Source organism: Acyrthosiphon pisum, chromosome A2 (assembly GCF_005508785.2).
Source record: "Acyrthosiphon pisum isolate AL4f chromosome A2, pea_aphid_22Mar2018_4r6ur, whole genome shotgun sequence".
In the NCBI taxonomy this organism is placed as follows: Eukaryota; Metazoa; Arthropoda; class Insecta; order Hemiptera; family Aphididae; genus Acyrthosiphon; species Acyrthosiphon pisum.
The window spans coordinates 20,356,708-20,371,243 of record NC_042495.1 but is presented as its reverse complement, the minus strand read 5'-3'; the positions used below and the strand labels follow the sequence as shown (position 1 = coordinate 20,371,243).

Below are 14,536 nucleotides of genomic sequence, written 5' to 3'. Positions count from 1 at the left end.
AATGAAATTGCTGGCAAGACAAATAAAAATAAGATACCTAATCATTGATAAAATTAAACAAAATAACGTTACAATTATAAATGATGAAATCAGTATTGCAAACGAATTTAATAACTTTTTTATAAACGTGGGTAAAAATGTTGAAACTAATATTGATAAGGATAATGGATAAGAAGAATCTAAGTTGGATACCCTAAATAAAAACTGTCATGTTAATGATTCATTTTTTTTCTCCTATTACCCAAGATGAAATCGAAAAACATATTCTTAAAATTAAACCTAATGCATCCTTTTATGAATACAATAATATTACAAATTTTATATTGAAAAATACTGCTCGTAGTATCTCTTATCCTCTAATGCTACTGTATAATATGTCTTCGTCTACTGGAATCTACCCATCATGCCTTAAAAAATGCATTGTTATACCTATTTTTAAATCAGGTGACAAATTAAATTGCTGTAATTATAGACCTATTTCTTTATCATTATCGTTATCAAACATTTTTGAAAAATCCATTAAATCCAAAGTTATAAACTTCTTACAAGCTAACTCTTTCTTTTCTGATTTCCAATTTGGTTTTCTACAAGGCAGATCAGTAAATGATGCGCATTTCTTTGTTAATAAGTACATACATGATAATATTGATCTAAATAAGAAAACTATGGGAATTTTTCTGGACGTCAAAAAGGCTTTTGATAGTATAAACCACGATCTATTACCTACTTAAGAAGTTATACTATGCTGGTATTAGAGGTATTGAAAATGATCTTATAAGATTTATTATATAAGTCAAAACCTAAATATGCAAGTCTTGTGTTAGTATATAGAAGTAATTATAATTGATATGATTCTGTAATAAGGTCATAATAAGGAACAAGATCATTTTTTTGGTATGAGTGTTAAAAATGATTTTATTTCTAAATTTTACTATTTTTACTATTTTATAAAATAATACTGTCTTATAGTTTAAATATGTTAGAAATAATGAATTAAACCAGCGATAATTAAATGAATTATAATTATTAGTCAGTTATAATATTTCAAACCAATTTCACATAGGTTTATTGTATAATATAATATATATATATATATATATATATATATATATATATATATATATATATATATATATATCATTTAAAGATTTAATGGTGATTTCATTTCAAGTACATCAATAAGGGGCAAAAAGGAGGAGGTATCTTTGAAATAAAATGATATATGCCCAGGGGCGGCTCTAGAGACAATTCAGCTAGTTCAATTAAACAATTATTTCTTAACTTGGACATAAATAAATATTTTATTTTATTACAAAATACAATGAAATGGATGTGTCATCAGAATGAGTATTTTAAATTTATTTATAAACATAGAGTACCCATATTAAGAAATCAATATAAAATTTATAATCACCAAAAATAAACAATTTATTTTCATATTTCCTCCCTGGAAAAAAAAGAACAAAAAACTTAAAAATACTAATTACAATAATGTAGTAATATTAGAATAAACATAATATTAATCGTAATATTTAATTATACAAATTTAAGAAATACCAATATATATGAGCATAATCCATTTTTTTTTTAAACAAAAATAACAATCTTTTTATGAAAAACCTTTCAATATAAATATACCAATTTGAAATTATTTAAATAATATGCAATGAAAAATTTAAGGTCCAGTATCCAATGGTCTACAGACATCTTTATGATTATCATACCAGTCACGTTCCTAAAAAAAGAAAATGACTTTAATAATAATATTATATAACAACAGTATAGTTATTTAACAAATACATTCAATCATTCTTACTTGGCAGGAATAAGAACAGTATTTAGCTGTTTTACAGACACTGCACATTATTGTTACAGAGCTGTTACAATTTTTTGAGTGACACTAAAAAAAGAGAAAAATATTTTCAGAATATTAATTTTTATAAATTTAAATATTTCTAAATTAAAATTCAAACTAGTAGTTTCCGAGTTATTAAAATATATATATATATATATATTAAGAATCATAGATCATAAATATGATTTTACTAAAGTCTAAATATACGTAATGTATAATCTTCTAAAACTGATTATACTTATAGTCAGTAGTAATTCACTTATAACAAAACATTTTTATGTATTTAAAAACATTTATGATCTATTCAACACATAAAGCTAAGAGTAATATATATAACATCAGTTATTACTTTTGGTATTGAGATACTGGGAAGACTTTTAATTCTCATCTCTCTAAGTTAAAACCAATATTAATAACATTATGGAATACATACTAAGGCTGCCAAACCTTCATAGTACAGACCTAACTTACAAAGAATTTAACATATTAAATTTAGCCTACAAAAATAAAAATTATCTTTGTACTTTTGGCCATGGACATAATACCAGATAATATAAAAAAATTAATATAATTAAGACAAACTGTAAAAAGACTTTTGTACTTAGAAGTTGTACGAATATAGCAGTTGAGATATTGTCAATACCTTAATATTAATATTAACTAATATAAAAATATTTGTAGCTTTAAAAAAGCATTATTAAAATTAATATAATATACAAGTAGAGTAAACTTATTTTTAAGAGGTGATAAAATCCTGTAAAATGTAAAATTCTATTTCATAAATTTGAAATGTTTTTTTTTTATTCATTTTCTAGATAAGTCTAAATTTCACCTAATATTTATGTTTCCTCAGTTAAGTAATCCTTACCTCCATCACAAGCATGCTCAAAGGAGGTGAGCAAACAAATATTAAAAACAACTTACTAAATGTAATCAGTGTTGTTGTTTTTGTTTGCAATATATAAATAAATAAATAAATAATATAGATCACTTATAAATTTTAAACTCATGTTATGACACAAATATTTTAAAATAATCAATTTATAGTCTAATATTATGTTATAAAATAAGTATTATTAAGCGTTTGTAAAAATGTATATTATTATATTGATGTATTTTACTTACTTTGATAATAACGGTTGACGGTGATGTAACTAATTTATTAGAACCATTGACTACTGCTCTCATTCGACCTAATGGCCCCCGAACCAATTTATAATGTTTGTTATCAATTAAAATAATGCCACCTATAGCTTTATGAAGTTGACTGTTTGTCACAGATTTTTTATTCTGTATTGATGGGTTGAACGTCACAAAAGTGGTTGGTGTTAATGTTTTTGCAGTTCCTGAGAACGATGATGTCACTTGCACCAAAGAACTATTGGAAATAGCTGACGTAACAACAATATATTTTTTAGTTGGTATCACTTTAGAAGTAGATGATTCGGACGTTTTCTTTTGTAGTGAATAAGATAATGGTTCATAAAAGTTATTTAATGGCTGGCTAGTTGCAATCGTTGGTTCAACTGCGGTATCACCATTTAACACAGGTATTTGTCTAAAAATATAACAGAACTAATATTAATACAGGAGTTCTAATATTAATAACAAGTAATATGTACAAGGGAAGAATAAGGAATATTTATACTAGTAAGAAGTAGTATGAATTTTGAGTTTTAATTAGTTAAAACTAAGATATTAAAAGTTGTTAATTATTTTAAAAACCAGGAATTTAATTAATAATACGTATTTAATCTATAGCTTAGTCAAAATTAATCTAACTATTACAGATGCAATTAAAATTACTAAAAGATTATACACAAAATATAACTTAGAACCTTTGATTGATAATTTAACTGCAACTATGAATTTGGGAAGATTATAATATATCTATAATAATAAGTACTATATACATCATAATCTCGGTAATTCAACACATATCAGACCACGCTACTGCCGGAAAAACGGGGGTTCACATAAAAACACATTTTTACTTATTGAATTTTACATTTTTACTGATACATAAAAATAATGAATTATTATTAATAATTATTATAAATTATTATTATTTATTATTTATTTATTGTAATTATTATAAAATATAATACTAATACGTACATGATTATATTTATTTAATATAAATTATAAATAATAAATTACGTTCTTGTAAAAACCATAAGTACAAGGCATCTTCAACTTCAGGAAACTCACCAGTTTTTAATGTTTTGCACATACTTTTCAAACTTTCGTTATTTTTGAAAAAAGACCTTATCTTTTCAATATTTTTTCTTATATCATATATTATTGCACGACCTACTCCAAATTCGTTAGCGAGGTTTACTAACTTGTCACTATTTTCTATTTTATTTAAAATTTCTAGTTTTTCAACTAAAGTTAAAGTAGTATGTTTTTGTTTTCATTAATGTTTTATTGTTAACGATAGTAATTTTAGATATAAATACATATTGGTATGTATAGGTTAAAATAGCCGGGTTACTGGACATATCAGATTATCGAACAGTCGGATTACCAAGATTGTACTGTACTAAAATATTTATTAAATAATAATACTGTCGTATTATCAGAAATAAATAAGTTAGGAAATCTTAACTATTTAATGGTAACTAACTGATGGGGATATAAAGTGAACTAATCTTAGAAAACTAAAAAGTGAGAAAGTCATTAACTGTATAGTAGGTGTTGAGTATACCTCAAAATTAAGTAGGTCAGTATAATGTATGTATTCAATTTGAATTCAATGATATACTATTGCATGCAATAAAAAAACGATACTGAGGGAAGATGGTCTATCAGGCTATATTACAAAGTATTTTTTATACTTCATATTGATAAAATAGTTAAAAAGTTGAATTATAATTATTATATAATAGAAAACAATACATTTGAAAATTTCATAGAGTGTGTAAAATATAATAATATACTTGTGTGAGAATAAAAGCAAAAATAGTTTAGATACAAAATATCTGTTAGGTATCTAAACATACTAAAATTATGTCTAAATCAAATATTTTATTGCAACTTAACGGTCCATAACAATGATAAGATTAAAAAAAACTTACTGGTAAGTTTTGTCTGGATTATTGGCTAGGAACCAGTTTTGAGTTGTTACATCAGAGTTGATGGGCCTTTGAATAGTTTCTAGTACTGGTATTTTGTTATTTGGATGTAGTACAGTAGATGAATCAACAGGATCTTTAAACTTTGAATTAATGCAACATTGAAAATTAGCATTATCGATTAATAATTCCAGGTCTTCATTTGAATCACAAGTTACAGCTTTAATAACAGGTTGAAAAAATTCTCGGCTGTATAATGTTGGTACAAAAAACAATGTCATGCGATCGGTGACTCCAGGGTCAGTATCCTGACTATCTTCAATTATACTTATTAAGTTGACGCAGTCAGGTTGAAATGTCTTTGACCGGAACATTGAAAACATTTTTTGTTTAAATTTATGGTTAAATTCACAGTTTTTCAAACTACTCCATAATAAATGTACCGAATTTTTGAAGATGCCACCTTTTCTGAATCTTTGCTGGTCCAAAACTCGAAGTACAGTTAATATACTTAAAAAAAACATTTGAAATGCCGAATCAAATTCTGATTCTGCAAAAGATGATATGACACATAAAATATTGTTTTTCAACTTTGTTTCCAGAATTTTTTTATGTTTTTTGTGCAATTGGTCGGCATCGCAAATTTCTTTAAGTTTTTCAGCTTCAGATCTCTTGTTATAAGATTCATTAATTCGGATTTCGTGATATTTGTTTGACATTGAAATTATGTTAAGTATATTTGCAATAATCACAATAGTATCTTGTACACATTTGCTAAAATACTTTATGTATAGTTTTTCAATTTTAATTAAATTTCCTCTTACAAGATTTTCACCATTTAAAGTGTGTTTAACTCCATTTGCTTTGTTACTATGGAAAGATGGTTGAGATCTGACTGTAGAGAGTTTAGCAACTGATAACTTTTTTATGTCAGTTCTTAGATGTTTGGGTTCTATACCAGTATTTTTTATCCACATTTTGTAATTATCTTCATCCATCATTTTCCTAGGGTCAATAATCCTGATCATTGATTTTACACTTTTTTCTAAAGATTTTTCAGATTCAATAGATTCTTCCAGCGATACCTCCTCAGCACTGGTAGTAGCGATTTCGTTATTGGTTTTTAATGGGGACTTGAATTGTGGTTTAAATTGTTTAGTATTGCCATCTCTAGATATTACCAATTCCAAAACATCTATTCTATTTGTATCCACCTTTTGTTTTTTATTAGCAGGCTCGTCTTCTATAGATGAATAATTGTTATTATATGTTATATCAGCTTTAGTCGTTGTTTCATCTTTGGTCATTTTATCATCTATAGACGTTTTAACGTCTTTATAAAAATTATCATTTTCTTTGAGTTTATTACAATCTTCCTTCAGTGTGTTATGCTGATTTTTGTTTAAGCTCCTAAAATAAATTAGAATTATAAACTTAAGTAATTATTTTGAGATAAATGTTATATAATCCATGTATTGAAAAATGCTTAATTTGCAGTGGCGTGGCTATGGTGGGGGTAGTGGGATATTTTTTAAATATTTTGAATTTTCCCACCCTCCCTAATTTTAAAATCCTGGCTACACAACTGATTATTTGTCTTCAGTTTTAGATTCTAAAAGAGTTCTACACAATTATTTATTGAAATAGTGTTAAAATATAAGTATAAATTACATTATATAAATCTAACTCATTAGTGATGTAACAAAATTTTTTAAAAATTTTAAACAAAACAAATACTTTCACGGATATATCAACATTATCATATATTTAATAGATTAATTGAAAGGCTATAATGTGGTGTGCGATATACCCTTTCTACTATTTAGGATATGGTTTAATCAAAATGTTGATTGTTCGTCTGGACGATAAGCAACTGTCACAATAATACTTAAAATGTTATTACTTCTTGAATTATGTAAGAAAACTTTCAGAATTAAGAAATGGTTTGAAAAAATGTTGTGGTGGACAAAAAAGACAAAACGATTAAAGATTCAATAGTTGAACCAGAAGTGTAACTTGGATCAATTATCGATTCACATAGATGGTTTGCTTATAATGGGCTCTCAAATAGGATATTCCCGTGAAGTGGTAAATCACAGTGGTAATTTTGTTGATAATTTTACAAATGAAAATACACAAAATCAGTTTGCAATAAAAAAAAATCAAATAGTTATGAACACGATAAATTAAAAAAAGCAGGTAAGTGGATGTCGCTCTGCTGTAAAGTAGATTACAAGTGGGTCATTGTATAGTGGTTGTATTAGACTTGAATTCAATGATATAATATCATTGTATGAGAAAACGATTCTGAGCGGAGATGATTTGTCGTCTGAATATTTTATATTTTGTTATTATTTATTTTATCATGTAAGTTGAATTAATATTAAAATATTATAATTTTTTATTCGTTTCTATGGTGATAAACAAAGAGTTAGAAATTGAAATCCCATTTTTAGCGTTTTTTCGTAATTTTCCACTGGTTTTTCCCGTGGAATTAAATAATTATTGAGAAAATCGAAAAATGACCTCTCTAAAGTACCATCTTGATCCAATTTTCTAAAATATAAAGTACTATATGTTGAAATCGAAACACTCCTTCTGGAAGAAATTTTGTATACAGGATATAAAAAGAAGAAAAAATAAAAAATAAAAAATAAACACCATTGTAAAAACAATAGCTTCCTCGCTCCGCACAGAATCTAAAAGTTAGGTTTCAATTAGGTTCATCCGCAAAATGTAGTGTGAGTATTATCACTAGTACCTACTCATATATAAATATAAAAATAAACTTACAGTTTACAATTTTGGACGTCTTCTGCAGTTAATTGTATAAAAGGATTTTTATAAATAGCATTTTTGAACAAGTTATCAATATACTTTTTGGTATGCATTTTCGTTCTGAAAAATAAATAAATATATTTATTAGCATGAGATTAAAAGTTCACATTCAAGGTATATATTTTAAAATAAAAAAGTTTATTAAAAAACAATTTTAGACTCTTAGCAACTAATACTGTTCCATAATATATATGTTATTCATTAAATATTTTATCAAAATATAAACATTAATTAATGTATGTAATCACTCATAAATAAGATTTTTAATGAAGAAATAGAAAATAAAAAAGACGATTCTCTTGAAAACATTTTACCTTTGGACGTAACTTACTTACTAATTATAATTGGATGAAAATCTATAGTATGCACTGTAAAATGTATACTGTATGTAATATATATACTAGTATACCTATTAGTATCATATAATTGATTAATAAATTATAATAACTTTTTTTTTTAATAATTTTTAAATAATTTTAAATAATTGTTTTATGTGATTTATTGAGGTTATAATAATATGTGATTATCATACTTAGATAATGTATTTAATGTTCAAAGTGTGATTACTCAATACTTAATTGTGAATAATGAATATAAAAAAAATATATATTATTACATCACCCCCAATTTGTTGGAAAAAAAATTAATTAAATACTTACTTAACTATCCTAGGTCTCTACCGATATCATTCAAGCGTACTTATGAACATATTATCAATTAAATTAAAAATAAGAGCCTATATTGAAATTATTTTATATTTTAGACCATTTTTTAAACTATGAAAGTTTAACTATAAAACTTTATGAAATGATATATAAATATATCATAAATTGTATATTTTATATTTTTAGAATAGGTATGTCCTACCATTTATATTTGAAGATTCAATAATTTAAAATGAATTATTCTCTGAAAATTATAATAATATGGAAATTAAACCAAGCTATTAAAGGGGAAAAGCAGGTAATCACGCTGCTGTACAGTACCTAGGTGTTGACTGTATCTCATCATTGAGTAAGCCACTGTAATATGTGTTACAGAATGAGTGTACAATCATGTGTTAAAGAAAAAAAGGTTAGGATAACTAGATAATTTTGAATTATTTTCTATAAGCATACATATTAGTCTCTGTACTGTGTGTCATGTATTATTACTTAATAAAAATATATCAAACCGATACCATACAAAGATCATACCAAAACATTACGCTAAATAAAATGAATTCAACACGTCATAATAATGTGAATATCGACAACATCGGGTTTTTATTTACGAACATGCACATTACTCATGCGCATTACTTGTCAAATAGGTGCGCGCAGTGGTTGTGTGTGAGAAAACAAATACTTATCGTTTCGGAAAAAAAAAAATAGAAAACAAATTCAGATCGATGGACGTTGAAATAATTGATTTAAATCATACAGAAACGTCATGACGTAAAAAACAAAATGGCCGCCGGATAACGCGCATTACGACCTAACCTTAAAGCTCAGTCAAACAGAGAGCAGCGGCAGCGGTTGGTTATATTATTATTTTGCAGCGCCCGCTCGGGCAGACCGCTTTCTGTTTGACTGAGCCTTTACGCATATTATGACGAGAATACGATATAAAATGTGCATTTCTTCATTTCGTAATCGTTATTATGACAAGTACTTACTTAATGTTTGACGTGACGCGTCGGCGAATTCGATTATCCACAACAACTTCTAAAGAAGCGAATGACGACAGCTGAAGTATGAAGTGTGAACTTTGAGTCTTGACTGATTGCAGGCAGCAGCGAGTAACGGCGGAACTGACAACCGCCGCGCCGTTTGGAACTCTGGAAAGTGAAAACTCCGAACACGGCACACGCAGTGACGCAGTCGTCGACCGCCACGCCGATCCGCAGTAGTCTCGCCGCAGTCGCAATATATTGTGGGGAGAGCTTCATCGACGGAGTAGGTAGTAGTGGGGTGGATTGGCACATGGGCAACGAAAACCTCTTGTCAGTGATGTCACTGTTATCTATAATATATTACGTTTCTGTGATACTATTTTGTTTTATCGGCACTATAATAATATTGATAACAATATGATATAATCACCGAGATACATAATATTATTATATAATACTGTATATTATACTGTAGCCATGGCTATAGCCTACGGATCAAACCACGATGTAGAGAAGATATCTTCTCTACAACGTGGATCAAACTAATGGACAGAGCATTCCACTCCGCCTTGTCGTCAATGATAGGTGATGGTATTATAACCATATAACTGAGAGAGAAAGAACATAAAGCGGTGATTGATCCCGCGCATAAGGAACTGTATACATTTTACTACTTTTTTTTCTCGCTCCATCTATATCCAAGCCCGGATTAAGGGGGGGGCCAAGGGGGGCACGGTCCCGGGGCCCGTTGATTTTGGCCATTTTGGGGGCCCATCTTTATCCCCAAAATGTATATTTTTTAACGCGTTAAAAACAGTTTTTAAAAAAAAAAATATATATTTTAGTAGGTAAATTATTATTAATAATTATAAAATAAAAATGTTTTGTATCACGAAAATAATTGATAACATTATTATGATGTATGATGAGGTCACAGATTAGTGATAATCTTTATTATCTATGATTGTACGTGGTATGTGGTAATAATTGATATTAGGTATTTTTGATCTATGCTCATGAGGTAATATACTAATATCTTAAATCTTGTGTCCAATCTAATATATTATTCTTATCTATGGAGATATCATAATTCATAACTAATCTAACACTAAAAATAGAATTTGTAACTCCGGCGTTTTCGTGCAATCGTATTGTCTGGTGCCTGGTGGTTACAGACTAAGTTTTTATAACTTATTAGTTATTGTCTATTAAACATTAGTTAATATTCAATTACTTACCTAATAAATAATTATAAAAATTAGTAATACCAAAAAATATCAAAGCGGCTCGGAAAAAAGAAAAAAAAAGAAAAGGAGAGACAATTTACCTCAAAACTAACTAAAATTAAAGGTTTCTTTATAGCTTCAAATTCCGGTAAGTACCTATGACTTATCAAGATATTAAAATTCTCATACAAAGTATTAGGTAGGTAGTAAATTAACTTATTTGTTACTACAACTTGCATGTTTAATATTTCTAGAACCTGTTACTTCAATAATTGTTCCAAGTGATACTCTTGACTTAGTTTTAAAAACTGATGATCAGACATTAGTTTTACCTCATCTGTTATCTAGTTCAAGTACCTGTACAGAAATTGGTAAGTATGAAATATTATTAAAACATTAACATTCTCATACAAAGTATTAGGTAGTAAATTAACTTATTTGTTACTACAACTTGCATATTTAATATTTCTAGAACCTGTTACTTCAATTGTTCCAAGTGATACTCTTGACTTAGTTTTAAAAACTGATGATCAGACATTAGTTTTACCTCATCTGGTACCAAGTTCAAGTAGCTGTACAGCAATTGAAAAGTCTGATTTGTTGACAGATAACATTGCTGATCATGAGGAATATTACAAAGATCCATTTAAGTGGCCAAATAATTTGAATAATAAATTTATAAGTTTCTGTCTCGATAAAGGACCGACTTTTTTCCAAAATATGGATAACAATTTTAGGCAATCAGCACGTATTATATCAGGTAGATACCAATATAGTAATATATTATACCTACAACCTAATATACAATAGGTAATAAGTAAAAACCAAATATTTATCATATTGTTAAATTAATTAATCAAATATGGAATAATAATAAAAAAAAAATTGTAATACAATTTACCTATAGGTTTTAGTATAGGTTTTTAATTTATAAATACATCATAGTACAAATTGTTATGCAATGATATTTCTATTTTTTATGAATTAAAATTTAAGTACCACTGATATAATCAATAATGGTTAAATAATAGTAATACCTGCATAAATATTAAAAATTGTATCATATACTAAACCTATTGGTTCTCTATTATTATAATATTTTTATTTATTTAAGTAGTTTTTCAATTTAATAGCTTGAATTGTATATTTGTATTTATTATGAATTAATATTTCAGAAATCAAGTATCTTAAATCCTTAACATTTAGGTAATAACATTTTTGTTTTTATTTATATACTATAGGAACTGATCACACAAGATATATTTCTTCTGCAGTTTTCTATAGAAAGCTATCCAATGGAGAGAAATGTAATAGAAAATGGTTGCTATATTCTCCAAGTAAAGGTTCCGTATTTTGTTTTGTTTGTAAATTATTTGGTTCACTTCGAGATAATCCTTTTGTAAATATTGGTTTTGATAAATGGAAAAAAAGTTATAGAATTGGTGAACATGAAAATAGTATTGCACATCGAGAAGCTACAACAAAATGGTTGATACGGACAGATACAACTAGATCAGTTAATACAGAATTGTGTCGACAAATATCTGTTGAAACTGAATACTGGGTTAATATTTTAAAAAGAGTGGTATCTGTTGTTAAATTTATAGCTGCTAGAGGTTTACCGTATCGAGGGGATTCTGAAATAATTGGAAACAATAATAATGGCAATTATCTTGGCATATTGGAATTAATTTCAGAATATGATCCATTTTTGAAAAATCATTTGGAAAAGTTTGGAAACAAAGGAAAAGGGCACCCATCATATATTTCAAAAACTATTTTCAATGAAGTTATACTTTTACTAAAGACTGATGTTATACGCTATATTACTAATGAGATAAAAATATCTAAATACTATTCTATTATAATGGATTCTACTCCAGATTTATCAAAAGTGGATCAAATGGCTATTGTTATTAGATATTGTACAAAGTCAGATGTACAAGAAAGATTACTGGAATTGGAACCTATTGAAAATCATACAGGTCAATCAATTTATGATGTTTTAGAAAAATTTCTTTTAAATGTTGGATTGAATATTGAAGATTGTAGAGGACAATCTTATGATAATGCGTCCAATATGAGTGGCAAGTTTAAAGGATTGCAGGCACATGTCAAATGTAAAAATGATCTTGCTGTATATATACCATGCACAGCACATTCATTGAATTTAGTTGGTGTTCACAGTGTCGATTGTTGTGTCGAGGCAGTAAACTTTTTTGGCTTTTTACAAACATTATATAATTTTTTCAGCAGTTCTACGCATAGATGGAAAATACTTACAGATAAGTTGGATACAAATGATAAACACCGGTTAATTACACTTAAATCGTTGAGTGGTACTAGGTGGTCGTGTCATTCTGAAGCTTGTAAAGCATTAATTGGTAATTATGAAAAAATACTTGAAGCTCTACAAAAACTGAGTGAAAATGTTAATGAAAATGGTGAAACAAAAAGAGAAGCTACAATATTATGGAAAAAAATGTTAAAAAGAGAGATTGCTTATCTTACATTATTATGGGGTGATATATTGGAGAGAAGCAATAAAACTTCAATTGAATTGCAAAACAAACACTGTGATGCACTAAAAGCCGTCAACTTGCTAAAATCATTAAGGCATTTTGTGTCAAGTTTAAGAGACTCTAGTGAGATTTATGAAAATAAAATCATACACCTAAGTCAATATGTTGGCAAGACGTACAAGAATGAAACTGAAAGAATAAGAAAAAAAAAGCATCCTGATGATAATAGTGGTAGTAAAAAAGAAATTATATATAAAGGAAAAGACAAAATGAGAATTGAAACTCATTATGTTATTATAGATAAATTTGTTTTAGAACTTGAAAATAGAATTACTGCATATAATAATTATATTTCTACACATTTTTTATTTATTACTAAATTAAGTTGTCCACCAGATTCAGATAGTGCAGTCCAAGAGAGCATAAAGAATTGTATTTTCACATATAAAAATGATGTTGACGCTTCACTTGAAAATGAAATTATTCAATTTCAAAATTTTTTAAGTTTAAGTAATGTATCATTTAATGAAAGTGATACTTTTAAGTTATTAAAATGGTTTTATGATAAATCATTGCAGGATGTATTCCCAAACATTTTAATTGCTCTTATATTATATTTAACTATCCCAGTGGCCAATTGTTCGGCCGAAAGAGCATTTTCCAAATTAACAAGAATAAAAAATAAATATAGAACAAGCCAGACTCAAGACAATTTAACATCGTTAATGATATTACATTCAGAAAATGATATTTTGCAATTAATAGATTTTAATGAAACATTACAACAATTTGCAAAAGAGAAAGCAAGAAAAAAATTAAAGTTATAAATCTCTAGTTCTAGTAACCTATACAAGTATGTAATAAATATATATATATATGTAATAATGTAATATATTATGTATAATAATTAATAAAATATAATATATTTATATATTTTATATATAAAATAAATATTCTATATATATATTTTGTATAGTACAAAATTATACAATAACAATATGCAGTCATTAATATAGTGATAAAATTATTTTGAAGTTAAACTTGAAAGGGGGCCCACTAAGTGTATGGAGTCCCGGGGCCCAATTGATCCTTAATCCGGTCTTGTCTATATCGTACCCCTGACTTCTCTCTCTGAGCGCTGCCCATTAGTTTATAGGTCTATGCTAGTATAGAACATTATAGAAGCGCAGTGTTGGGTAAATTACTTTTAAAAAGTAATAGAATTACATTAAGTACTCGGAACAAAAAATATTTTAATTTAAATTACAATTGCGTTACCTAAAATTATTTTTAACACACTATATTATTTTTTCATCAATAAAGTAGTGCGTTACAAATAACGCTACTTTTTTATCATTGTAAAC

The 14,536-nt window shown here is 27.0% G+C and overlaps 2 protein-coding genes across 2 annotated transcripts; one reads left to right on the top strand and one right to left on the bottom strand.

The window, feature by feature from the left end:
* Window positions 1-1,599: 1,599 nt before the first annotated feature.
* On the bottom strand, window positions 1,600-9,688 carry LOC100568840. Its single transcript, XM_003246198.4, has 6 exons — window positions 9,428-9,688; window positions 7,726-7,830; window positions 4,936-6,342; window positions 2,981-3,413; window positions 1,817-1,900; window positions 1,600-1,735 (listed from the first exon to the last, which is right to left on the bottom strand). Exons 2-6 carry the CDS (start codon window positions 7,821-7,823, stop codon window positions 1,676-1,678), a joined length of 2,082 nt encoding a protein of 693 aa, XP_003246246.1. The 5' UTR covers window positions 7,824-7,830; window positions 9,428-9,688; the 3' UTR covers window positions 1,600-1,675.
* A 281-nt stretch (window positions 9,689-9,969) lies between these two features.
* LOC100569194 (zinc finger MYM-type protein 1-like) lies at window positions 9,970-13,999 on the top strand. The gene is made up of 5 exons (XM_008187412.1): window positions 9,970-10,015; window positions 10,905-11,021; window positions 11,123-11,410; window positions 11,892-13,462; window positions 13,751-13,999. The coding sequence occupies exons 1-5, from the start codon at window positions 9,970-9,972 to the stop codon at window positions 13,997-13,999; spliced, it is 2,271 nt and encodes a 756-aa protein (XP_008185634.1).
* Window positions 14,000-14,536: the final 537 nt, after the last annotated feature.

Coding starts and splice junctions, on each gene's coding strand:
- LOC100568840 (XM_003246198.4), bottom strand. CDS start 7,823: ATGCATACCAAAAAGTATATTGATAACTTGTTCAAAAATGCTATTTAT. Junction 1,901..2,980: donor CGTCAACCGTTATTATCAAA/GTAAGTAAAATA, acceptor CTCTTTTTTTAG/TGTCACTCAAAAAATTGTAA. Junction 1,736..1,816: donor ACTGTTCTTATTCCTGCCAA/GTAAGAATGATT, acceptor TTCTTTTTTTAG/GAACGTGACTGGTATGATAA.
- LOC100569194 (XM_008187412.1), top strand. CDS start 9,970: ATGGACAGAGCATTCCACTCCGCCTTGTCGTCAATGATAGGTGATG. Junction 10,016..10,904: donor GTCGTCAATGATAGGTGATG/GTATTATAACCA, acceptor TAATATTTCTAG/AACCTGTTACTTCAATAATT. Junction 13,463..13,750: donor TGAGAATTGAAACTCATTAT/GTTATTATAGAT, acceptor AAATCATTGCAG/GATGTATTCCCAAACATTTT.